Source organism: Gallus gallus (assembly GCF_016699485.2).
Source record: "Gallus gallus isolate bGalGal1 chromosome 31 unlocalized genomic scaffold, bGalGal1.mat.broiler.GRCg7b 31_unloc3, whole genome shotgun sequence".
NCBI lineage: Eukaryota > Metazoa > Chordata > Aves > Galliformes > Phasianidae > Gallus > Gallus gallus.
This window is the reverse complement of record NW_024095947.1, coordinates 81,329-105,159: the sequence shown is the minus strand read 5'-3', so window position 1 is coordinate 105,159 and position 23,831 is coordinate 81,329. Positions and strand designations below refer to the sequence as shown.

Sequence of the window (23,831 nt, the reverse complement as noted above, 5' to 3'; positions counted from 1 at the left end):
GACACGTGTACCCACATATGTGCCCCCCATGCACACATCTGCCCACATATGAGCCCCCCATATACCCATGTGCCCCCATTTGTGCCCCCCATGGATGTGTGCACCTATATATGTGCCCCCCCTCTGCATACGTATACCCACATATGTGCCCCCTATGGACACGTGTACACATATAGGAGCCCCCCATGGACATGTGTACCCACATATATACCCCCTATGGACACGTATACCCATATAGAAGCCCCCCATGGACACGTGTGCCCATATATGTGCCCCCCCCTCACACGTGTGCCCACATATGAGCCCCCCATGCACACGTGTACCCACATATGTGCCCCCCATATACACGTGTGCCCACATATGAGCCCCCCTATGGACACGTGTACCCACATATGTGCCTCCCATGCACACATATACCCACATATGTGCCCCCTATGGACACGTATACCCATATAGGAGCCCCCCATGGACACGTGTACCCACATATGCGCCCCCTATGGACACATATACCCATATAGGAGCCCCCCATGGACACGTGTACCCACATATGTGCCCCCCTCCCACACGTGTGCCCCTATATGAGCCCCCCATACACACATATGCACCCCCTATGGACACGTGTGCCCACCTACGCGCCCCCCACGCACACCCACCCCCCCTCACACCCACCACTCGCCCATCCCCCATCCATAAAGCGGTACCCCCCCCCCCCAGCGCTCTCAGCTCTCCTTGGGACCCCATAGGGTGGCTCTGAAAAGAGCCGTTTGGATTCTACGAAGCGTCTGAGGGCATCACCGACCCCCCCAGGGGGTAAAAGACTGGAAGGGGGGGGGGGGGGGGGCCTCACTTCCCCTTATGCCCCTCGCTCTTCTTGGGCAGCAGCACGGCCTGGATGTTGGGGAGGACCCCCCCCCTGCGCGATGGTGACGCCGCCCAGCAGCTTATTGAGCTCCTCGTCGTTCCTCACCGCCAGCTGCAGGTGGCGCGGGATGATCCGCGTCTTCTTGTTATCCCGCGCCGCGTTTCCCGCCAGCTCCAAAATCTCCGCCGTCAGGTACTCCATCACGGCCGCCAAATAAACCGGAGCCCCGGCACCGACCCTCTCCGCGTAGTTCCCTTTTGCGCAGCAATCGGTGCACGCGGCCCACGGGGAACTGCAGCCCCGCGCGGGATGAGCGCGATTTGGCTTTAGCGCGCGCTTTGCCGCCCTGTTTCCCGCGCCCGGACATCACCACTTCCGCCTCTCGGCCTCCTTTTTCCCGCGCCCGCCCTCCGCCCGCCCCTTTTATCCCATCCCGCGGATCGAGCGGGCGCGCTCTGATTGGCCGCGCCGCTCGGCTCGGTGAGGGGGGGGAACCAATGGGAGCTCGCGGCGCGCCGAGGATGCGGGGGGAGGGGGGGGGCGCTGGCCAATGGCGGAGCGCCGTTTGGAGGGGGCGGGGAGAGCGGTGTTGGCCAATCAGAGCGCGGCACGGAGGTTATAAAAGGAGGGGAAAACGCCGCTCGCCCTTTCAGTCGTGCGGAGGCAGCGCGGCGTGCGGAGCTCTGCGCGGTGTCGTTTTATAGCGGTTTTAAGCGGTTTTTCTGCCCTTTTCCGCAATTTCTCCCCCTTTTTTTATCACGTAGGCGCTTCCTGAGCTGCTCTTCTCCCCCCCCCCGCTTCCAGTAGGGCCGGTTAAATAAACGCATTACGGAGCTCAGCCCGTTTTCTCCCCCCTTTTCCTCCCCTCTTTTAACACCAAAGTGACGTCCCCCCCTTTTATTTCCCTTCCCCTCCTTTTCCTTCCCTCCTTTCCCCCCCTTTTCCCCCTTTTTCTGCCTCCCTTTCCCATTTTTCCTCCCCTTTCCCCCCTTTTTCTGCCTCCCTTTCCCCCTTTTCCTCCCCTTTCCCCCCCTTTTTATCTCCTTTCCCCCTTTATTCCCCTTTCCCCCCATTTTCTCCTTTTATTTCCCCCTTTCCCCCTTCTCTCCCCTTTTTCCCCTCCTTTCCCCTTCCTATTTCCTCTTTCCCCCCATTCTTCCCCCTTTTTTCTCCAATTTTTCCCTCACATATTCCCAATTTCCCCCCCTTTATCTCCTCCCTTTTCCCCAATTTCCCCCCATTTCTCCCCCAATTTCTCCCCTTCCCCCCCTTTTCTACCCCCTTTTCCTCCTTTATTCCCCTTTTATTTTCCCCCTTTTCCCTTTCCTCCCCCCTTTTTTCCTCCTAATTTCCCTCCTTTTTCCCTCTTTTCTTCCCCTTCCCCCCCTTTGTTTCCCAATTCCACCCCTTTCCCTTTTTCCCCTTTTTCCCTCCCCATTTCCCTCCCACTTCCCCCCCTTTTTCCTCCCTTTTCTCCCTTTTCCTCCCCCCCTTTCCCCCCTTTTCCTCCCTTCTTCCCCCCTTTTTTTCCCTTTTATTTTCCTTTCTTTTCCCCCATTGCAGCCCAAACTCATCTCTTCTTATTCCCTCCACTTTGAGGGATTCAGATTGAATGAAAGCATAAGGAAATCCCTTTTTCTTTCCCCCCTTTTCTCTTTCTTTCCTTTTTCCTTTTCTCCCTTTTTCTTCCCCCCCTTTTTCTCCCTTCCCATTTTTCTCCCCCCCCCCTTTTTGTCTTTTTTCTCCTTTCCCCCCCTCGGTTTCTTCCCCCTTTATCCTCTCATCCTCCTCCTTTCCTCTCCCCCCTTTTCCTTCCTTTCCTCCCCCTTTTTCTTTCCTTTCTCTCGCCTCCTTTCTTCCCTTTTCCCCCTTTTCTTTCCTCTCCCCCTCCATTTCCCCCCTTTTTCTCTTTTCCCCACCTCTTTTTCCCCCTTTTTTCTTTCCATTTTTTCCCTCATTGCCCCCCTTTCTCCCTTTCCAACGTTCAGATGCTTCCTAAAGCGCACTTAGTCTGTTTTTTTTCAAGTTTAGTTCTCAAAAAAGGCACAAATGACCATTTTTCCCCCTTTGTCTCCTTCATTTCCCCTTTTTTCACCCCCTTTTTTCCCTATTTTTCCATTAATCCGCTTCCTATCAACACAAATCCACCGCGGCATTCACCGTTTCTCCACTCCCACAACCGCAGCGTTTTCTTTTGTTGTTCGCTTTTAATTAACCCCATCCTTCCTTAAATCACTCATTAATCCCACTGCGCCCTCCCATTCTTCCCCCACCCGCAAGCCCCGCCCCTCGCCTCCAAACGCCGCGCTCCGATTGGTCGCTCTCCGAGCCAGCCGCCTTCCCATTGGCCCGTGGGGCAGCGGGAGGCGGGGCCTCCTTGCGCTCAAGGATGGAGAGGCGGGAAAAGGGGCGGTTCTCACTCCGGTCCGCCCTTCGGGTAGATAAGGACGCTCCGCCCACCGCTCCGCTCAGTGTGGGGGTGGGTGGGGCGCTGAGGGCGGCTCCGCGCGTCGCGTTTCAGCGCTGCGTTCGGAGCGCGGCGCCTTTTTCACCTCAAAGTCCTCCGAATGCCTTCGAGAAAAGACCCCCAAAATTTACCAAACCGTTCGCTTCGTCCTCTCGTTTCTTTTCCGTGCGCGGGGGTGGCGTTTCCCGCAGCGCTTCCGAGCGGAGGAGGAAAAGAAACCCCAAACGATCAGCATCAAAACCTTCAAACGACGGAAAAATAACGAAAAAGCAAAATTTCGTTCTCCATCCCCCAAAAAAAACCACCGCGGGGCTCTTCAGGATCCGCCCGGAGCACTCAGGTAAGAGCCCGGATAGCTCAGTCGGCAGAGCATCAGACTTTTAATCTGAGGGTCCAGGGTTCAAGTCCCTGTTCGGGCGGAGCTCCTTCTTTTTAGCCCTCTTCCCCCTTCCTCAGCCCCCCCTCCAGGCTCGGATCGTTCCCCCCCCCATCCCCCCCCCCATTCCCCCCCCATTCTTTTCCCGCTGTCCCCTCTCGGGGGGGCGCCGTTGTGTGGAGTCCCGCGGCGCTGCCCGCCCGGGCGGTCCCATGGTGTAATGGTTAGCACTCTGGACTCTGAATCCAGCGATCCGAGTTCAAATCTCGGTGGGACCTGAAGGGCCTTCCCTTTTTTTTCACCCCCCTCCCCTCTTTCTTTCTTTCTTTCTCCCTTCCTTCCTTCCCCCCCTTCTTTCTCTCTTCCGTCCCCCCTTCTTTATTCCTTCCCCCTTCTTTCTCTCTTCCTTTCTTCCCCCCCCTCTTTCTCCCTTCCTTCCTTCCCCCCCCTTTCTCTCTTCCTTCCTTCCCCCCCCCTTTCTCTCTTCCTTCCTTCCCCCCCCTTCTTTCTCTCTTCCTTCCTTCCCCCCCCTTCTTTCTCTCTTCCTTCCTTCCTTCCCCCCCCTTCTTTCTCCCTTCCTTCCTTCCCCCCCCTTCTTTCTCCCTTCCTTCCTTCCTCCCCCCCTTCTTTCTCCCTTCCTTCCTTCCTCCCCCCCTTCTTTCTCTCTCCCTTCCTTCCTTCTCCCCCTTCTTTCTCTCTTCCTTCCTTCCCCCCCCTTTCTCTCTTCCTTCCTTCCCCCCCTTCTTTCTCTCTTCCTTCCTTCCCCCCCCTCTTTCTCCCTTCCTTCCTTCTCCCCCTTCTTTCTCTCTTCCTTCCTTCCTTCTCCCCCTTCTTTCTCTCTTCCTTCCTTCCCCCCCCCTTTCTCTCTTCCTTCCTTCCCCCCCCCTTTCTCTCTTCCTTCCTTCCCCCCCCCTTTCTCTCTTCCTTCCTTCCCCCCCCTCTTTCTCTCTTCCTTCCTTCCCCCCCCTCTTTCTCCCTTCCTTCCTTCCCCCCCTTCTTTCTCCCTTCCTTCCTTCCCCCCCTTCTTTCTCCCTTCCTTCCTTCCCCCCCTTCTTTCTCCCTTCCTTCCTTCCCCCCCTTCTTTCTCCCTTCCTTCCTTCCCCCCCTTCTTTCTCCCTTCTTTCTCTTCCCCCCCGTTCATTCTTTCGTTCGTTCTTTCTTTCTTTCCTCCCCCTTCTTTCTTTCCTCCTTTCTGCCTGTCTTTCTCCCTCTTCATGCTCCATCCAAAAATGAATAGCATTGTCCTCTGTACCCCATCCACTCCAATGGACGCCGAGCACAGAGTTGGAGATGGACCTGGAACATCTGCGCTGTCATTGGTAGAGCAAAGGGGACAAGGACCGTGGGAGATGTACCCTAAAAACAGCCCAGTTTTAGGATTGCCAACCAGCACCATCCCTAAACGCGTCCTACAAAGTTCTATTCACCATTCATGGGTGAGAAGAGTTCTCCTGGTTCTACACATTTCTTGGCTTGGTGAGACTCATGCCAGCATGTCTTCCTGCTTGGACAACAGGCAGAGCCATGGCCTATTTTTCTTACTTATATCCAGGCTGGGGTGAGGCCTGGTGCCCGGATGCCATCGAGGAGTTGGGGTTGGTCTTCTGCAGAAGGATTTTCTGCCCACTGAGATGTCCTACGTGGGGAAAGGACAGCCCGTTGGCCTTGGCTGTGTCTTCTTGTGGGCACAGATCCCAGTCTGGGATACCAGCAATGATCCAAAGGGTTTTATCTGCATGATGGAAGCCTCAACACTCACCTGCAGCAGTGGGGGTGGAACAGGACTATGAACACCTCTGTCACTGAGAGTCAGTGGGTAATGCGTGTCCCACGCTTCATCTCAAGGCTGGAACCTATGGGAGAAGAGACCTCCAGCCCCTCATGGGCCAACAACGAGCTCCATGTTGGAGGTGCTGACCCAAGAGATGGGGCTTTCCTCCTTTTGCTCAGAGATGAGGAGTTTTGATGCCGTTCCCCACTCCGAGAGCTCACGGTGAGCACCAAGCCCCACATCTGAGCACTTGGCTGACGTCTGTCTTTGGGAAGAAAAGGACGGGCATCGTTTGGTGCCCACATTTTTGCTGTGCTGGATGTACATGTGGTCATTTTGGGTGGGACGCATCAGGTAGGTTTGAATTTAAATAAACCTATGGACTAAACTGTGACTGAAATCACACCATCTCTGGGCTTTAGATCTAAGACTGTCTTTCTATCCCAACCTCTACTCAGACAATCTGCTGTTTCCTGCAGATTTGTTCCTAGAAGTCCGTTTTTGCAGCCAACGTTACTTCCCCTTTTCTATTTTAAGCTTCCTCCTCCTTCCTGTGCACCACACAAAACACATCGTGGGCCTCAAACCCTCCTTCCCTCTCTTCCCTCCTCTTTCCCATGCACCAAAACTGAAATGATTTCAGAAAACGATCCCCAAATCACACGTGTCAACTCTAGAATCCCCCCAGATCCTTTCTCCCACCCATTTTGGTCTACCAGGAGGATGAAGAGGATGGGTGGAAGAGTCAGGAGTACCAAAGGAAGGCAGCGCTGAAGAGAGGAAGGCAGAAATTAATTAATATCACACGGCTTTGTCTGAACTGAATTGAAATTCTACACATTCCTGTTTGGCTTTTAACCCTTCATCTCTCCCGAAATCTCTTCCTTCTCATTCACTATCGTGCAGAAATTGGGAACGAAGGAGGGAATCCTCAGAAGTGACAGTGAGTCGGAGGACAGAAAACAAGAGTCAGTGAGAGAGATAGGAATCAGACTGATCACCGCTCTGATTCCAAGGTCTGTTTTGAGGAGTGAAAGGGTCGGCCCACAGCGCTGGAGAAGGGATGCGGGCGTGAGACTCACCTGGAGGTGGCAGTATTGGATCAGCAAAGAGCAACGATGGCCGCCATGAAGATGATGAAGATGACCCGCAAGATCCCCTTCAGACATCCCTTTGTGCCTGCTGGGTGTGCGGTTCACCTCCCCAAGGTCACAAACAAGTGAGTGCACAACAACAGCTTGGCCAGAAACGAGTCTGTAGCCACAACTTTCTCATGGGAATGGGTAGGGCGGATGGTCAACGAAGCACTGCCAGTGTTTGGCCACACCAAGCACAGCACAGAAAGACAGGAATGTGTCTTCTGTTGGTCCTTCCCAGCATCCCTTCCTTCCGTCGTATCCACTGCAGCACTCGGCTCGGTGCCATCAGCAAAGTGCTGAGGGTGCACTCCATCCCATCATCTGTGTCAGTGAGAGGTGGTGAAGAGCAGCGCTCCCAGGAGGGACCTCTGGGGGTCACCACCCATCACCACCTCCACCTGGACATGGAGCTGTTGGCCACAGCCCTCTGGCTGCGACTTTCCAACCTAGAAAGTGCTGGAAGTGCTTTGTGGACCGTGTGTGAGCTGACAGGTGACAGCCGGAGTGGGGCAGTGTAAAAAAGATGTGCATACGGTTATGTGTGTGCCACCCCATCCTGGGCCCCACAGCCCCAACGCCTTGGGGACAGCAGTTGTCACATGGGGAGGTGACATCATGGAACTCTATCCCAAAATGAGAACTGGCAGCAGCTCTCCGGCCACTTCCTTTCCCCGCTGCAGTCTCGCTGTCCCCAAGCTGCTCCTGTTTCATGACACGAAGGGAGGTGGCCCTCATTCTGGGTGAGTGACAAAGGGGACGTGGTGCCACGGGGGTTGGTGGCCCTGTGTGGGACCTGGACCGTGTCCCTTGGAGGCTGGTGGCTGCTGGCAGCGAGCAGGGCACAGCAACGTGAGTATGGGGAAGGAGGAAGAAAGGGGACAGAGGGAGGGGAGTGTGGGCAGGGGGAGAGCAGAGGGGCTGAGGATGGCGTGCAGGGACAAGGCTGACTGCTGTCCCCGTCCTACTGCCCCGAGCCTCCCTGTCACTGCACCCCAGCCAGGGGGTGTCCCTGAGGGATAATGTCACCCTGCGCTGCCACCTGCCCCGGTTAACCTTACAAGCTGAGCTCTGCCAGAACGGCCATTTGAGATCCAAGAAAGACATGGACAGACTTCAGGACACGGTTGAGTTTTCCTTGGTTAGCGTAGAGAAGGAAGAGGCAGAGGAGTATCGGTGGCAGTACCGGGTTTTGGAGCCACCGGGGACATCAGGGAAGAGCGACCCCGTGGAGCCGGTGGTGACAGGTGAGGGCACTGCGGAAAATGGGGGTCCCTGTGCTGCCCCCCCAGCTGCCTGACCTCATGTTTGCTCACTAGGAGTGTGCAAGACCACACGTGCACAAAGACGTGTGTGTTCTGTCCACACAAGCTCTTCAAGTGTGCACGGTGCGCTGTGTGCTCAACATCGCCTGTGCAATCCACGCATGTACCACTGCATGTGGTGGTGTGAATTACACCAGTGTGTGTTATCCCGTGCGCAACAAATGCACGTATGTAGAAGAATACAATAGAACTGCAGAATCTTCAGAGTTAGAAGCAACTCTTACAGATCACCAAACCAACTCCCTGCAGTGCAGAGGGACACCAACAGCTCCATCCGCTGCTCAGTGCCCCATCCATCCTGACTTGGAATGTCTCCATGGACGCTGTGCCACCACCTCTCGGCGCCACCTGTGCCAGTGACTCACAGCCATTAGTTTAAAACACATTCCCAGCCGATTACACCTAAATCTTTGCTTCTTCGCTTTGATGCAATTTCCCACTGAAGCCCCTGCAAAGGAATCGCTCCACGTCTTTCTTACTGTGCCTTTAGAGACCGACGGGATGTTTGGCATCGCATGGGGGACGCCGTGCTAAGCCACTCACCGGCAGCCGTTCTGGGACAGAATGTGAGACCCAATGGGTGACGGCCTGTATGGGGTGTGGGGTCCCCCAATGGTTTCTGTGTGTGTCTTTCCAAAACTGCCACTCCAGAGAGGATCCCAAAGGGCTACCACCCCCTTGGGAACCACAGTTGCCACATCAGGATGTGACATCACAGCATCCTAGCCACAAAGGGGAACTGACAACAGCTCTCTAGACACTCTCTGTCCCCTCTGCAGTCTCGCTGTCCCCAGGCTGCTCCTGCCTCATGACACCAATGGCCGTGGCCCTCATCCTTGGTGAGTGACAATGGGGATGTGGTGCCACTGGGGTTGGTGGCCCTGTGTGGGACCAGGACCGTGTCCCTTGCAGGTTGGTGGCTGGTGACTGTGAGCTGGGCACAGCAATGTGAGTACGGGGACAGGGGGAGAATGGGGATGGAAAGAGGGGAGCGTGGTCAGGGGGAGAGCAGAGGGGCTGAGGATGGCGTGCAGGGACAAGGCTGACTGCTGTCCCCTGTCCTAGTGCCCCAACCCTTCCTGTCGCTGCACCCCAGCCAGGGGGTGTCCCTGGGGGACACTGTCACCCTGCGCTGCCACCTGCCCCGCATGGATGCCTGGGTCCAGCTCTGGCACAATGGAACTCTGAGATTTAAGAAGGAAAAAGACAAGGAGCAGGATGCAGCTGAGTTCTCCTTTGCTGTCACAAACCTGGAGGACGCCGGGACATATCAGTGTCGGTACCAGGTGTCAGAGCCTCTGAGGACATCCAAAAAGAGTGACCCCGTGGAGCTGGTGCTGACAGGTGAGGGCACTGTGGACACCGGCTGGCCCTGAGCTTTTCCCACACGGCCAAGCCCCATCTCTTCCCCTCCCTGCACACAGACTGCAGCTTCCTTCAGCTCAGCATTTCCCTGAGCCCAGGCAACATGTGGGAATGGGGACTGATGTCACCACCCAGTGCTGGAATGGGGGTTGTGGTGCCACATTCCTCCTGCACAGAGATGAATGTTCGGCCCACATCCTGTGCCAGGATCCCACTGGTGGGGCACAGCCACCTTCACCTGGATGTGAAGGGGACTCTGGCATTGCCAGCACCAGCACATAATCCCACAACCCCACGGACCACACATTTGTGTCCTCACCCCCTGCAGACAGCGTGATGATGGAGGTGACACCCACACCTGCAACCCCAGTTAGGTCGGAGACCCCATTTGTAGGGCCCCAGTGTCAGCCATGGGTGGAACTGTCACGGCATCCCTGCGCTGTGATGGTGACACCCAAACCCTCAGAGCCCACAGGTGCCAAGAGGTGGTCCTATGTGAACCTGCTGGTGGTGGTGGTGAAGGTCTGTTCTGCTCTCTTGGCCCTCAGCTCGGGCCTCTACTTTTACTTCAATGGCTGCAGCCTCTGGAAACGGAGAAATGAGAGCGCAGGTGAGGAAGGGCTTCAATGGTTTCCATTCCCTACAGCTCCCCCCAGGCATCCCCTATGTTTTCTTTGACCCCCTACTGATCCTTCATAAATCCACGAGTTGTCCCCCAAGGCCCACACATAACTCCCACCCTTCCCCCTCTTTTTGATGCAGGTGTCAGCCCTGAGATGCCCGAGTCAGTGCAATTCCAGGTAAGTGTCGGGGTCAGTGGACCCCAAATCCCAGTTCACTTCTTAAGACCCACGCCTCACATCTCCATGGAAACCCAAACCTTCCCCATGGGGACTCCAAATGACCCCCAACCTCATATGGCTTACCCTCACATTTATGAGCACCACCCGTATCCAGCCCTTGGGAAACACAAACCTGCACTGCGGGGAACCCCAGCCCACAGATACCCCTAAATACCCAGACCTAAAGATGCCCTCCAAGCCTTAACTCCCTCTAGACCCTATAGGCACCGATTCCTTGACTAGAGGGGCACTAAATGCACCCACAGGGAAACCCAATGCCCATGGGGACACCAAAATTAAGCCTCTGTGTTCCACCAGTCCCTAAACACCCCGAGACCCTATGGGCACCCCAAATCCACGGCTGGACCTCCAAACATCCCCCATGCAGACCCCAAATCTAAGCCCAGTCACAAACGCAGACTCCTCCTCATGGCCACACCCCTCACATACCTACACCACAGACCCACCCTCACCCCACACATCTTGGGGACCCCCATGGTATCACACCACTCTCCTCCTCCATCTCCAGGGGTTCCCCACGAACAGCGAGGATCTGACCTACGCCGAGATGCCAGCTGCCATCCCGTGCCCCCAGCCTCCCACTTACCCCACTGCCCCCCAGTCCCCTGTCATCTACACCACAGTGAGCACTGATTTACCGCGCTGATGGGCCTCCCCAAGTGTCTCATTTCAGGGGTGTGTGGAAGGGGACAGACCTCAAATTCCCTGCTTGGGGCTCCCTGATGTCCTCTTCTAACCACAAACCAGATAACCTCCCCAAATCGAACAATCCCACATTCTCACTGGTGCATCCCAAATGCTTCCCAGACACACTGACTCCCTAAATGCTCATCTCTTACCCCAAAGTCCTTCTTTATCCCCTCAAATCTCTTAACAGTCCCTGAGACCTCCAAATCCTCTCCCATCCGCTCCCAAACACCACCACCATTCCTGTGAGACCCCCTCATCTGTCCCAATCTACCCCTCTTATGGACATCCCCAGACACGTCCCTTTGCTCCCCTTCCATTTCCCACTGATGTTCAATAGATCCCCTATAGATTCCCCAATATTTCCTGCCTCCTATTCTCTTCCAGTATTATCATTGGTCTTTCGGTGCTGAGCAATTCCTTTGTGCATCACTTGCTTTGGAAAAACATATTCATATATCTCATCATCATTACCGTTATGTCTCTCTTCGTTTTCGGTCTCAGTAAATAGATTTTCTCGGAACCTACAAATTCTTCCTCTTTCTCTCCGTTTCTCACCCCAAACCCGTTGGGAGGGGTTCAGTGAGAATGAAAGCTGTGTGGTGCTGCGCTGCTGTTGTGTGACAGCACCGCAGTCCTTGTGGTGCCCAACGTGGGGCCCGAAGGGTGCAGATCCCCACAGCTGTGAGCAGAAGGTGTTCCAACACAACTGCTCTCAGCGGTACAGCAGCCTCAGAGCTGCCGCTCACAGCGCTGAGCTGTTCCTTCCCTCTGGGCCATCCCAGCTCTCAGGGCTCTTTCCTTCCCTGCGCTGGCGCTGCTTCTCCTCTCGGAGGGCTGCCCTGCAATTCTGGATGCTTCTACACTCTTCTCTCGTGATCTTTTTGTCTGGATATTTCAGCAGTGTTTTTGTTCCGTACTGCTTCTCCAGCAGCTCAGCACTGCATTGCCTGATGCAGTCACCGAACCCAGAGGTGAATTTCCACCTCAAGAGGCGCAACCTATGGCACCTACCAACTTGTGCTAAAGGGAAAGGCTGCAGCATGTGTGTATCTATACCCCAAACTGGAAATGAGAAGAAGCAAAGCCCAGATCAGAAGCCCAGCGGGTGCTATTTCCTGGCACCGGATGCAGATACCGGCAGGTCTGTCACAAAGCAAGAAGTGGCTCTGGGGTTTGTCATTTTGGGGACAGTCTTGTGAACTTGTGATCTATGGACGGGGAAAACAGCAGCGTGGATTTCAGGCATTCTGCAAGTGGTTTTTCTCCTGCTGAGAAGCACCATGGTGAGTGTTGGTTTGGGTGTTGGGTGCTCACTGCTATCTTGGTTTGGGGGTTTCTTGTTTCATTGTTTTCCCCAAGAAACACCAGGAATGTTGGCTGAGTTATGGGCTGATCCTGGTTTGTAGTGGGGACAGGAGGAAGGAAGGGATGGGGAAGAAGGAAGCCTGCAAGTGTCCGGAGGTGGGATGGATGTACATCAAAAATCAGCCCTCATCAGGAAACCCGATGTGAGGAATTGGAAGTTGAATCTGAAATGGTGATAATGCAGCCTGGGTCCTGGTGGGATGAGGTCGACACAGACCCACCTGCTGCCAAGCGCCATCTGCTCTACCCTGGGATCATTTCACAAGGCATGGGCTCTGTGAAGCTCCCACGCCATGCTCTTGAGGACCTGCAGAGCCTCCACCACCTCCACAACAACACATGCAGGGGGTGTCCTTCTCCCTCTGCCCATCCACCCTCCAGCAGGAGCCCAGCCCATGGGTGCCTGCTGCCATCCCCTCCTTCCACCACCTCCTTCCCCACGGGGAACCACTGCAGCAACTGGTTAGGATCCACAGACCCCCGGAACTGGGGGAAACACAGCAGCCGTCAACTTCTGAATCGACGCTGCGTGGGGACCACGATGGAAGATCTGGTTTTAAACAAATGGGGACTCTTCCAGCTCCCCCCATCTGCCCACGCTGCCACCGGGTCTTCCTGAAAGCCACTGCTCTGGGGCTGCTGCTGCTGCTGCTGACTGCGCTGGGCGTGCAGGGTGAGTGACAAGCTTGTAACCGCATCCACCGCATAGAAACCACGGCTTCTCAGAGCAGAAATCTGGTCCTTTTCCCCCAGAGTGCTATCTGGGCTTTGTGTCGGGCTGGGGGTGACCACCCAGCAATCCCAGTGCTTCACCCAACGCGGGTGGAAGATGCAAGCAATATTTCTATGCTTTCAGCTGGCTTCACTAATTGAGGGCCACCACAACCGGAATAGATCGGCACAAAAGCTGGGGGGTCCAACCCCATCTCTGCTTGCTTCCCATGGCTTTGTCCCCACACAAGCACATCTCACCCCACTTTCTGCCTAGGGGTTTCTTGGAAAGCAACACCACATCCGAGCACTCCCCAGCACAGCGCTGAGATCCGGGGGAGGAATGGGGTGGAGCCGTGTGTGACCTCTTCCCTTCTGCTGTGTCTTTAGCGATCCACCAGGGGCAGCAACCTGGAAGGACCACGGAGGAGCAGCTGCTGAGGGAAGCTGTAGGGAAGGAGCCTGGGATGGGGGATAGCACTCGAGGCTGTGGGGACGTATGGGGGGGGAATATTGGGGAGGAGCAGCTGCTGAGGGAAGCTGTAGGGAAGGAGCCTGGGATGGGGGATAGCACTTGAGGTTGTGGGGACGTATGGGGGGGGAATATTGGGGAGCACAATTTTGGGAGCACTCGACAGATGTGTGGGGTGGGGAACAGAGAGGGTCTCCCTGGGGGTTCCCAAAGGGCTGCGGTGTCACTGAGGGAAATGTGGCTTTTCCAGATGTGTGCTATGAGGAGAGGGGGGAGGACCTCAAAACTGGGGCAAATGTATTTAAAAAGGAGATCCATCGCTGCGGAGCACAAAGTAGGACCCACCCCACACATTGCCCCATAGATTTGGTGACCCATACTCACCTATGGACCCCCCCAAAACCACGTCCCATTGCTCACCTCACAAAGTTGGAGTCCCTTCAACCAACCACGACCCATAGATTTGGAGATGCCACAATCACCTGTGGAACTCCAAACGCTGCCCCACAGATCCCCACCCCATGGATTTGGAGACCCACCACCAACCCTCACCCATAGATCTGAAGGCCTCACAACCCCAGTGCACACCCAGCTGAAACCCACAATAAGTGTGCAACCCTCCATTGCACACCTAGCTGCATGCACACCAAGTTTGCAACAGCCCCATTGCACACAGGCCTGCACGCACACCAAGTGTGCAACCCCCATTGCACCCCCACGTGCACACACACCAAGTGTGCATCACCCCCCATTGCACCCCCACGTGCACACACACCGAGTGTGCAAACCCCATTGCACACCCAGCTGCAACACACACCAACTCTGCATCCCCATCCTTGCATGTGTGCAACACCTCCCATTGCACACCCAGCTACAACACACACCAAGTCTGCAACCCCCCATTGCACCCCCACATGCACACACAATAAGTGTGCAACCCCCCCCATTGCACACCCAGCTGCAACTCACACCAACTCTGCAACCCCCCATTGCACCCCCACGTGCACACACACCAACTGTGCAACCCCCCCATTGCACACCCAGCTGCAACCCAAAACAAGTGTGCAACCCCCCATTGCACCCCCACCTGCACACTCACCAAGTGTGCATCACCCTCCATTGCACCCCCACGTGCACACACACCCCTCAGCATCCCCATCCTTGCATGTGTGCAAAACCCCCCCATTGCACACCCAGCTACAACACACACCGAGTGTGCAACACCCCCCCACTCCCCCCCCCCGTGCACGCACTCCATGTGTGCAACCCCCCCACTGCACCCCCCCATGCACACACACCACGCGTGCAACGCCCCCCATCGTACCCCCAAATACACACACAAAAAGCGTGCAACCCCCCATTGAACCCCCACATGCACACACAATAAGTGTGCAACCCCCCCCATTGCACGCCCATAGCAGCACGGTGCGACAGAGCGTTCTCAGCCACCACACCCCATAGGAGCCACATGTGCTGTGCTTGGCATCCCACGAGGAACACCATGCAAAGCCACACACTGGCAGCAATCTGGGGACAGCGTGTGACACACGAGGGGTGACAGCCTGTGTGGGGCACCCCAGTGAGGGCAGCGTGTGCCACTCCACAAGTGCCATCCCATTGTAGGCCACATGGTGCCAAAACATGAGGATCACAACTTTCACATAGGGAGGTGACATAATGGAATCATGTCCCAAGGGGAACAGACAGCGGTTCTCCAACCACTCCCTGTCCCCACTGCAGTCTCGCTGTCCCCACACTGCTCCTGCCTCATGGCACCAATGGCAGTGGCCCTCATCCTTGGTTGAGTGACAATGGGGACGTGGTGCCACTGGGGTTGGTGGCCCTGTGTGGGACCAGGACCGTGTCCCTTGCAGGTTGGTGGCTGGTGACTGTGAGCTGGGCACAGCAATGTGAGTACGGGGACAGGGGGAGAATGGGGATGGAAAGAGGGGAGCGTGGTCAGGGGGAGAGCAGAGGGGCTGAGGATGGTGTGCAGGGACAAGGCTGACTGCTGTCCCCTGTCCTAGTGCCCCAACCCTTCCTGTCGCTGCACCCCAGCCAGGGGGTGTCCCTGGGGAACAATGTCACCCTGCGCTGCCACCTGCCCCGCGTGGATGCCTGGGTCCAGCTCTGGCACAATGGAACTCTGAGATTTAAGAAGGAAAAAGACAAGGAGCAGGATGCAGCTGAGTTCTCCTTCGCTGTCACAAACCTGGAGGACGCCGGGACGTATCAGTGTCGGTACCAGGTGTCAGAGCCTCTGAGGACATCCAAAAAGAGTGACCCCGTGGAGCTGGTGCTGACAGGTGAGGGCACTGTGGACACCGGCTGGCCCTGAGCTTTTCCCACACGGCCAAGCCCCATCTCTTCCCCTCCCTGCACACAGACTGCAGCTTCCTTCAGCTCAGCATTTCCCTGAGCCCAGGCAACATGTGGGAATGGGGACTGATGTCACCACCCAGTGCTGCAATGGGGGTTGTGGTGCCACATTCCTCCTGCACAGAGATGAATGTTCGGCCCACATCCTGTGCCAAAATCCCACTGGTGGGGCACAGCCACCTTCACCTGGATGTGAAGGGGACTCTGGCATTGCCAGAACCAGCACATAATCCCACAACCCCACGGACCACACATTTGTGTCCTCACCCCCTGTAGACAGCGTGATGATGGAGGTGACACCCACACCTGCAACCCCAGTTAGGTCGGAGACCCCATTTGTAGGGCCCCAGTGTCAGCCATGGGTGGAACTGTCACGGCATCCCTGCGCTGTGATGGGGACACCCAAACCCTCAGAGCCCACAGGTGCCAAGAGGTGGTCCTATGTGAACCTGCTGGTGGTGGTGGTGAAGGTCTGTTCTGCTCTCTTGGCCCTCAGCTCGGGCCTCTACTTTTACTTCAATGGCTGCAGCCTCTGGAAACGGAGAAATGAGAGCGCAGGTGAGGAAGGGCTTCAATGGTTTCCATTCCCTACAGCTCCCCCCAGGCATCCCCTATGTTTTCTTTGACCCCCTACTGATCCTTCATAAATCCACGAGTTGTCCCCCAAGGCCCACACATAACTCCCACCCTTCCCCCTCTTTTTGATGCAGGTGTCAGCCCTGAGATGCCCGAGTCAGTGCAATTCCAGGTAAGTGTCGGGGTCAGTGGACCCCAAATCCCAGTTCACTTCTTAAGACCCACACCTCACATCTCCATGGAAACCCAAACCTTCCCCATGGGGACTCCAAATGACCCCCAACCTCATATGGCTTACCCTCACATTTATGAGCACCACCCGTATCCAGCCCTTGGGAAACACAAACCTGCACTGCGGGGAACCCCAGCCCACAGATACCCCTAAATACCCAGACCTAAAGATGCTCTCCAAGCCTTAACTCCCTCTAGACCCTATAGGCACCGATTCCTTGACTAGAGGGGCACTAAATGCACCCACAGGGAAACCCAATGCCCATGGGGACACCAAAATTAAGCCTCTGTGTTCCACCAGTCCCTAAACACCCCGAGACCCTATGGGCACCCCAAATCCACGGCTGGACCTCCAAACATCCCCCATGCAGACCCCAAATCTAAGCCCAGTCACAAACGCAGACTCCTCCTCATGGCCACACCCCCCACATACCTACACCAGAGACCCACCCTCACCCCACACATCTTGGGCACCCCCATGGTATCACACCACTCTCCTCCTCCATCTCCAGGGGTTCCCCACGAACAGCGAGGATCTGACCTACGCCGAGATGCCAGCTGCCATCCCGTGCCCCCAGCCTCCCACTTCCCCCACTGCCCCCCAGTCCCCTGTCATCTACACCACAGTGAGCACTGATTTACCGCGCTGATGGGCCTCCCCAAGTGTCTCATTTCAGGGGTGTGTGGAAGGGGACAGACCTCAAATTCCCTGCTTGGGGCTCCCTGATGTCCTCTTCTAACCACAAACCAGATAACCTCCCCAAATCGAACAATCCCACATTCTCACTGGTACATCCCAAATGCTTCCCAGACACACTGACTCCCTAAATGCTCATCTCTTACCCCAAAGTCCTTCTTTATCCCCTCAAATCTCTTAACAGTCCCTGAGACCTCCAAATCCTCTCCCATCCGCTCCCAAACACCACCACCATTCCTGTGAGACCCCCTCATCTGTCCCAATCTACCCCTCTTATGGACATCCCCAGACACGTCCCTTTGCTCCCCTTCCATTTCCCACTGATGTTCAATAGATCCCCTATAGATTCCCCAATATTTCCTGCCTCCTATTCTCTTCCAGTATTATCATTGGTCTTTGGGTGCTGAGCAATTCCTTTGTGCATCACTTGCTTTGGAAAAACATATTCATATATCTCATCATCATTACCGTTATGTCTCTCTTCGTTTTCGGTCTCAGTAAATAGATTTTCTCGGAACCTACAAATTCTTCCTCTTTCTCTCCATTTCTCACCCCAAACCCATTGGGAGGGGTTCAGTGAGAATGAAAGCTGTGTGGTGCTGCGCTGCTGTTGTGTGACAGCACCGCAGTCCTTGTGGTGCCCAACGTGGGGCCCGAAGGGTGCAGATCCCCACAGCTGTGAGCAGAGCGTGTTCCAACACAACTGCTCTCAGCTGTACAGCAGCCTCAGAGCTGCTGCTCACAGCGCTGAGCTGTTCCTTCCCTCTGGGCCATCCCAGCTCTCAGGGCTCTTTCCTTCCCTGCGCTGGCGCTGCTTCTCCTCTCGGAGGGCTGCCCTGCAATTCTGGATGCTTCTACACTCTTCTCTCGTGATCTTTTTGTCTGGATATTTCAGCAGTGTTTTTGTTCCGTACTGCTTCTCCAGCAGCTCAGCACTGCATTGCCTGATGCAGTCACCGAACCCAGAGGTGAATTTCCACCTCAAGAGGCGCAACCTATGGCACCTACCAACTTGTGCTAAAGGGAAAGGCTGCAGCATGTGTGTATCTATACCCCAAACTGGAAATGAGAAGAAGCAAAGCCCAGATCAGAAGCCCAGCGGGTGCTATTTCCTGGCACCGGATGCAGATACCGGCAGGTCTGTCACAAAGCAAGAAGTGGCTCTAAGGTTTGTCATTTTGGGGACAGTCTTGTGAACTTGTGATCTATGGACGGGGAAAATAGCAGCGTGGATTTCAGGCATTCTGCAAGTGGTTTTTCTCCTGCTGAGAGGCACCATGGTGAGTGTTGGTTTGGGTGTTGGGTGCTCACTGCTAACTTGGTTTGGGGGTTTCTTGTTTCATTGTTTTCCCCAAGAAACACCAGGAATGTTGGCTGAGTTATGGGCTGATCCTGGTCTGTAGTGGGGACAGGAGGAAGGAAGGGATGGGGAAGAAGGAAGCCTGCAAGTGTCCGGAGGTGGCATGGATGTACATCAAAAATCAGCCCTCATCGGGAAACCCGATGTGAGGAATTGGAAGTTGAATCTGAAATGGTGATAATGCAGCCTGGGTCTTGGTGGGATGAGCTCTACACAGACCCACCAGCTGCCAAGCGCCATCTGCTCTACCCTGGGATCATTTCACAAGGCATGGGCTCTGTGAAGCTCCCACGCCATGCTCTTGAGGACCTGCAGAGCCTCCACCACCTCCACAACAACACATGCAGGGGGTGTCCTTCTCCCTCTGCCCATCCACCCTCCAGCAGGAGCCCAGCCCATGGGTGCCTGCTGCCATCCCCTCCTTCCACCACCTCCTTCCCCACGGGGAACCACTGCAGCAACTGGTTAGGATCCACAGACCCCCAGAACTGGGGGAAACACAGCAGCCATCAACTTCTGAAGCGACGTTGCGCGGGAACCACGATGGAAGATCTGGTTTTAAACAAATGGGGACTCTTCCAGCTCCCCCCATCTGCCCACGCTGCCACCGGGTCTTCCTGAAAGCCACTGCTCTGGGGCTGCTGCTGCTGCTGCTGACTGCGCTGGGCGTGCAGGGTGAGTGACAAGCTTGTAACCGCATCCACCGCATAGAAACCACAGCTTCTCAGAGCACAAATCTGGTCCTTTTCCCCCAGAGTGCTATCTGGGCTTTGTGTCGGGCTGGGGATGACCACCCAGCAATCCCAGTGCTTCACCCAACATGGGCAGAAGATGCAAGCAATATTTCTATGCTTTCAGCTGGCTTCACTAATTGAGGGCAGCCACAACCGGAATAGATCGGCACAAAAGCTGGAGGGTCCAACCCCATCTCTGCTTGCTTCCCATGGCTTTGTCCCCACACAAGCACATCTCACCCCACTTTCTGCCTAGGAGTTTCTTGGAAAGCAGCACCACATCCGAGCACTCCCCAGCACAGCGCTGAGATCCGGGGGAGGAATGGGGTGGAGCCGTGTGTGACCTCTTCCCTTCTGCTGTGTCTTTAGCGATCCACCAGGGGCAGCAACCTGGAAGGACCACGGAGGAGCAGCTGCTGAGGGAAGCTGTAGGGAAGGAGCCTGGGATGGGGGATAGCACTGGAGGTTGTGGGGACGTATGGGGGGGGAATATTGGGGAGGAGCAGCTGCTGAGGGAAGCTGTAGGGAAGGAGCCTGGGATGGGGGATAGCACTCGAGGCTGTGGGGACGTATGGGGGGGGAATATTGGGGAGGAGCAGCTGCTGAGGGAAGCTGTAGGGAAGGAGCCTGGGATGGGGGATAGCACTGGAGGTTGTGGGGACGTATGGGGGGGGAATATTGGGGAGGAGCAGCTGCTGAGGGAAGCTGTAGGGAAGGAGCCTGGGATGGGGGATAGCACTGGAGGTTGTGGGGACGTATGGGGGGGGAATATTGGGGAGGAGCAGCTGCTGAGGGAAGCTGTAGGGAAGGAGCCTGGGATGGGGGATAGCACTCGAGGCTGTGGGGACGTATGGGGGGGGAATATTGGGGAGCACAATTTTGGGAGCACTCGACAGATGTGTGGGGTGGGGAACAGAGGGTCTCCCTGGGGGTTCCCAAAGGGCTGCGGTGTCACTGAGGGAAATGTGGCTTTTCCAGATGTCTGCTATGAGGAGAGGGGGGAGGACCTCAAAACTGGGGCAAATGTATTTAAAAAGGAGATCCATCGCTGCGGAGCACAAAGTAGGACCCACCCCACACATTGCCCCATAGATTTGGTGACCCATACTCACCTATGGACCCCCCCAAAACCACGTCCCATTGCTCACCTCACAAAGTTGGAGTCCCTTCAACCAACCACGACCCATAGATTTGGAGATGCCACAATCACCTGTGGAACTCCAAACGCTGCCCCACAGATCCCCACCCCATGGATTTGGAGACCCACCACCAACCCTCACCCATAGATCTGAAGGCCTCACAACCCCAGTGCACACCCAGCTGAAACCCACAATAAGTGTGCAACCCTCCATTGCACACCTAGCTGCATGCACACCAAGTTTGCAACAGCCCCATTGCACACAGGCCTGCACGCACACCAAGTGTGCAACCCCCATTGCACCCCCACGTGCACACACACCAAGTGTGCATCACCCCCCATTGCACCCCCACGTGCACACACACCAAGTGTGCAAACCCCATTGCACACCCAGCTGCAACACACACCAACTCTGCATCCCCATCCTTGCATGTGTGCAACACCTCCCATTGCACACCCAGCTACAACACACACCAAGTCTGCAACCCCCCATTGCACCCCCACATGCACACACAATAAGTGTGCAACCCCCCCCATTGCACACCCAGCTGCAACTCACACCAACTCTGCAACCCCCCATTGCACCCCCACGTGCACACACACCAACTGTGCAACCCCCCCATTGCACACCCAGCTGCAACCCAAAACAAGTGTGCAACCCCCCATTGCACCCCCACCTGCACACACACCACGCGTGCAACGCCCCCCATCGTACCCCCAAATACACACACAAAAAGCGTGCAACCCCCCATTGAGCCCCCACATGCACACACAATAAGTGTGCAACCCCCCCCATTGCACGCCCAGCTGCAACTCACACCAACTCTGCAACCCCCCATTGCACCCCCACGTGCACACACACCAACTGTGCAACCCCCCCATTGCACACCCAGCTGCAACCCAAAACAAGTGTGCAACCCCCCATTGCACCCCCACCTGCACACACACCACGCGTGCAACGCCCCCCATCGTACCCCCAAATACACACACAAAAAGCGTGCAACCCCCCATTGAGCCCCCACATGCACACACAATAAGTGTGCAACCCCCCCCATTGCACGCCCAGCTGCAACTCACACCAACTCTGCAACCCCCCATTGCACCCCCACGTGCACACACACCAACTGTGCAACCCCCCCATTGCACACCCAGCTGCAACCCAAAACAAGTGTGCAACCCCCCATTGCACCCCCACCTGCACACACACCACGCGTGCAACGCCCCCCATCGTACCCCCAAATACACACACAAAAAGCGTGCAACCCCCCATTGAACCCCCACATGCACACACAATAAGTGTGCAACCCCCCCCATTGCACGCCCATAGCAGCACGGTGCGACAGAGCGTTCTCAGCCACCACACCCCATAGGAGCCACATGTGCTGTGCTTGGCATCCCACGAGGAACACCATGCAAAGCCACACACTGGCAGCAATCTGGGGACAGCGTGTGACACACGAGGGGTGACAGCCTGTGTGGGGCACCCCAGTGAGGGCAGCGTGTGCCACTCCACAAGTGCCATCCCATTGTAGGCCACATGGTGCCAAAACATGAGGATCACAACTTTCACATAGGGAGGTGACATAATGGAATCATGTCCCAAGGGGAACAGACAGCGGTTCTCCAACCACTCCCTGTCCCCACTGCAGTCTCGCTGTCCCCACACTGCTCCTGCCTCATGGCACCAATGGCAGTGGCCCTCATCCTGGGTGAGTGACAATGGGGACGTGGTGCCACTGGGGTTGGTGGCCCTGTGTGGGACCAGGACCGTGTCCCTTGGAGGCTGGTGGCTGGTGACTGTGAGCTGGGCACAGCAATGTGAGTATGGGGACAGGGGGAGAATGGGGATGGAAAGAGGGGAGCGTGGTCAGGGGGAGAGCAGAGGGGCTGAGGATGGCGTGCAGGGACAAGGCTGACTGCTGTCCCCTGTCCTACTGCCCCGACCCTCCCTGTCGCTGCACCCCAGCCAGGGGGTGTCCCTGGGGGACACTGTCACCCTGTGCTGCCACATGCCCCGCATGGCTGCCTGGGTTGAGCTCCACCAGGATGGACTTCTGAGATCCTACAAGGACATGGACAAGCATCAGGTCGTGGCTGAGTTCTCCTTGGTTTGTGTAAAGCTGGAAGATGCAATGAAGTATTGGTGCCAGTACCGGGTTTTGGAGCCACTGTGGGTATCAGAGAAGAGTGTCCCCATTGAATTGGTGGTGACAGGTGAGGGTTATGGGGCAAGCAGATGGGCCTGGGCATTCTCCACAGGGCCACGTCCTATCTCTGTTATCTCCCTGCATTCAGATCATCCATATTCCCCACCTAACATTTCCATCAGCCACGAACAAATTGTGGAAGTGGGGACCAATGTCACCATCCAGTGCTGCAGTCAGGGCTATGGGGGCATCATCTTCTTGCACAAGGACGGGCACTCAGCCCCTCTCCATCACAGGGACCCCCGTGGCGGGGGCACAGCATCCTTCACCCTCTTTGGGGTGACTCCAGCTGACAGTGGCACCTACAGGTGCTCCTATCACCCCAAGGCCTCCCTCTTTGTGTCCTCACCCCTTGGGGACAGCGTAACGCTGGAGGTGACTCCCACACCAGCACCCCCAGGTAGGTACCCACCCCCCATTTGCTTGCCCCCCGTGCCGCCCATGGGTGGCAGTGTCATCACAACCCTTCCCCATGGAGGTGATGCTGGGGATGAACACACCCAAGTACCTGTACCCCACAGGTGCTGAGTTGGTGTCCCGTGGGAACCTGGTGGTGGCAGTGGTGAGGGGCTGCGCTGCTGCCGTCATCTTTGGCCTCGGCGTCTTCTTTGTCATCGATGCCCGCAGCCTCTATGGGGCTCTATGGGGCTCTGTGGGGCTCTATGGGGCTCTATGGGGTGCTATGGGGTTCTATGGGTGCTATGGGGCTCTATGGGGCGGCTGAGGGGCTCTATGGGGCTCTATGGGGCGGCTATGGGGCTCTATGGGGCTCTATGGGGCGGCTATGGGGCTCTATGGGGCTCTATGCGGCGGCTATGGGGCTCTATGGGGCTCTATGGGGCTCTATGGGGCGGCTATGGGGCTCTATGGGGCTCTATGGGGCTCTATGGGGCTCTGTGGGGCGGCTATGGGGCTCTATGGGGCTCTATGGGGCTCTTTGGGGCGACTATGGGGCTCTATGGGGCTCTATGGGGCGGCTGTGGGGCTCTATGGGGCTCTATGGGGCTCTATGGGGCGGCTATGGGGCTTTATGGGGCTCTATGGGGCTCTATGGGGCGGCTGTGGGGCTCTATGGGGCTCTATGGGGCGGCTGTGGGGCTCTATGG

The 23,831-nt window shown here is 56.3% G+C and overlaps 4 protein-coding genes, 2 non-coding genes and 1 pseudogene across 20 annotated transcripts; 6 read left to right on the top strand and 1 right to left on the bottom strand.

Annotated features, from left to right (window-relative positions):
* Nucleotides 1-740: 740 nt before the first annotated feature.
* On the bottom strand, nt 741-1,261 carry LOC121108679 (annotated as a pseudogene).
* A 1,975-nt stretch (nt 1,262-3,236) lies between these two features.
* LOC425238 (immunoglobulin-like receptor) lies at nt 3,237-11,383 on the top strand. 13 transcript variants are annotated; one of them, XM_040656716.2, is made up of 8 exons: nt 7,241-7,464; nt 7,612-7,859; nt 8,428-8,503; nt 8,717-8,776; nt 8,850-8,885; nt 9,003-9,281; nt 9,769-9,912; nt 10,065-10,667. In XM_040656716.2, exons 4-8 carry the CDS (start codon nt 8,746-8,748, stop codon nt 10,313-10,315), a joined length of 741 nt encoding a protein of 246 aa, XP_040512650.2. In that variant the 5' UTR covers nt 7,241-7,464; nt 7,612-7,859; nt 8,428-8,503; nt 8,717-8,745; the 3' UTR covers nt 10,316-10,667. The 13 variants fall into 13 exon arrangements, 12 of the variants coding, with proteins under 12 accessions (XP_040512631.1, XP_046761963.1, XP_040512650.2 ...); XM_040656701.2 differs by lacking the exons at nt 7,612-7,859; nt 8,428-8,503 and adding an exon at nt 10,674-11,383 and having other exon boundaries at nt 7,241-7,355; nt 10,065-10,102; XM_046906004.1 differs by lacking the exon at nt 7,612-7,859 and having other exon boundaries at nt 7,241-7,355.
* TRNAK-UUU lies at nt 3,676-3,748 on the top strand. Its single transcript has one exon. It is a non-coding gene; the product is annotated as a tRNA-Lys (tRNA).
* Nucleotides 3,912-3,983, top strand: TRNAQ-CUG. Its single transcript has one exon. It is a non-coding gene; the product is annotated as a tRNA-Gln (tRNA).
* Nucleotides 11,384-15,081: 3,698 nt separating the features above from the next.
* LOC107050652 (putative killer cell immunoglobulin-like receptor-like protein KIR3DX1) lies at nt 15,082-17,803 on the top strand (the record flags this gene model as incomplete). Its single annotated transcript, XM_040656721.1, has 5 exons — nt 15,082-15,313; nt 15,431-15,709; nt 16,197-16,340; nt 16,493-16,530; nt 17,102-17,803. Coding segments are annotated over 5 exons (831 nt in total), but the record flags the coding sequence as incomplete, so codon positions are not given.
* Nucleotides 17,804-18,410: 607 nt separating this feature from the next.
* Nucleotides 18,411-22,442, top strand: LOC121108676. Of its 3 annotated transcripts, none has more exons than XM_040656695.2 (3): nt 18,411-18,566; nt 19,229-19,321; nt 19,750-22,442. In XM_040656695.2, exons 1-3 carry the CDS (start codon nt 18,494-18,496, stop codon nt 20,664-20,666), a joined length of 1,083 nt encoding a protein of 360 aa, XP_040512629.1. In that variant the 5' UTR covers nt 18,411-18,493; the 3' UTR covers nt 20,667-22,442. The 3 variants fall into 3 exon arrangements, with proteins under 3 accessions (XP_040512629.1, XP_040512630.1, XP_040512628.1); XM_040656696.2 differs by having other exon boundaries at nt 19,125-19,321; XM_040656694.2 differs by having other exon boundaries at nt 18,411-19,321.
* On the top strand, nt 22,441-23,416 carry LOC100857193 (osteoclast-associated immunoglobulin-like receptor-like; the record flags this gene model as incomplete). The annotated part of the gene is made up of 3 exons (XM_040656693.2): nt 22,441-22,732; nt 22,814-23,125; nt 23,247-23,416. Coding segments are annotated over 3 exons (774 nt in total), but the record flags the coding sequence as incomplete, so codon positions are not given.
* Nucleotides 23,417-23,831: the final 415 nt, after the last annotated feature.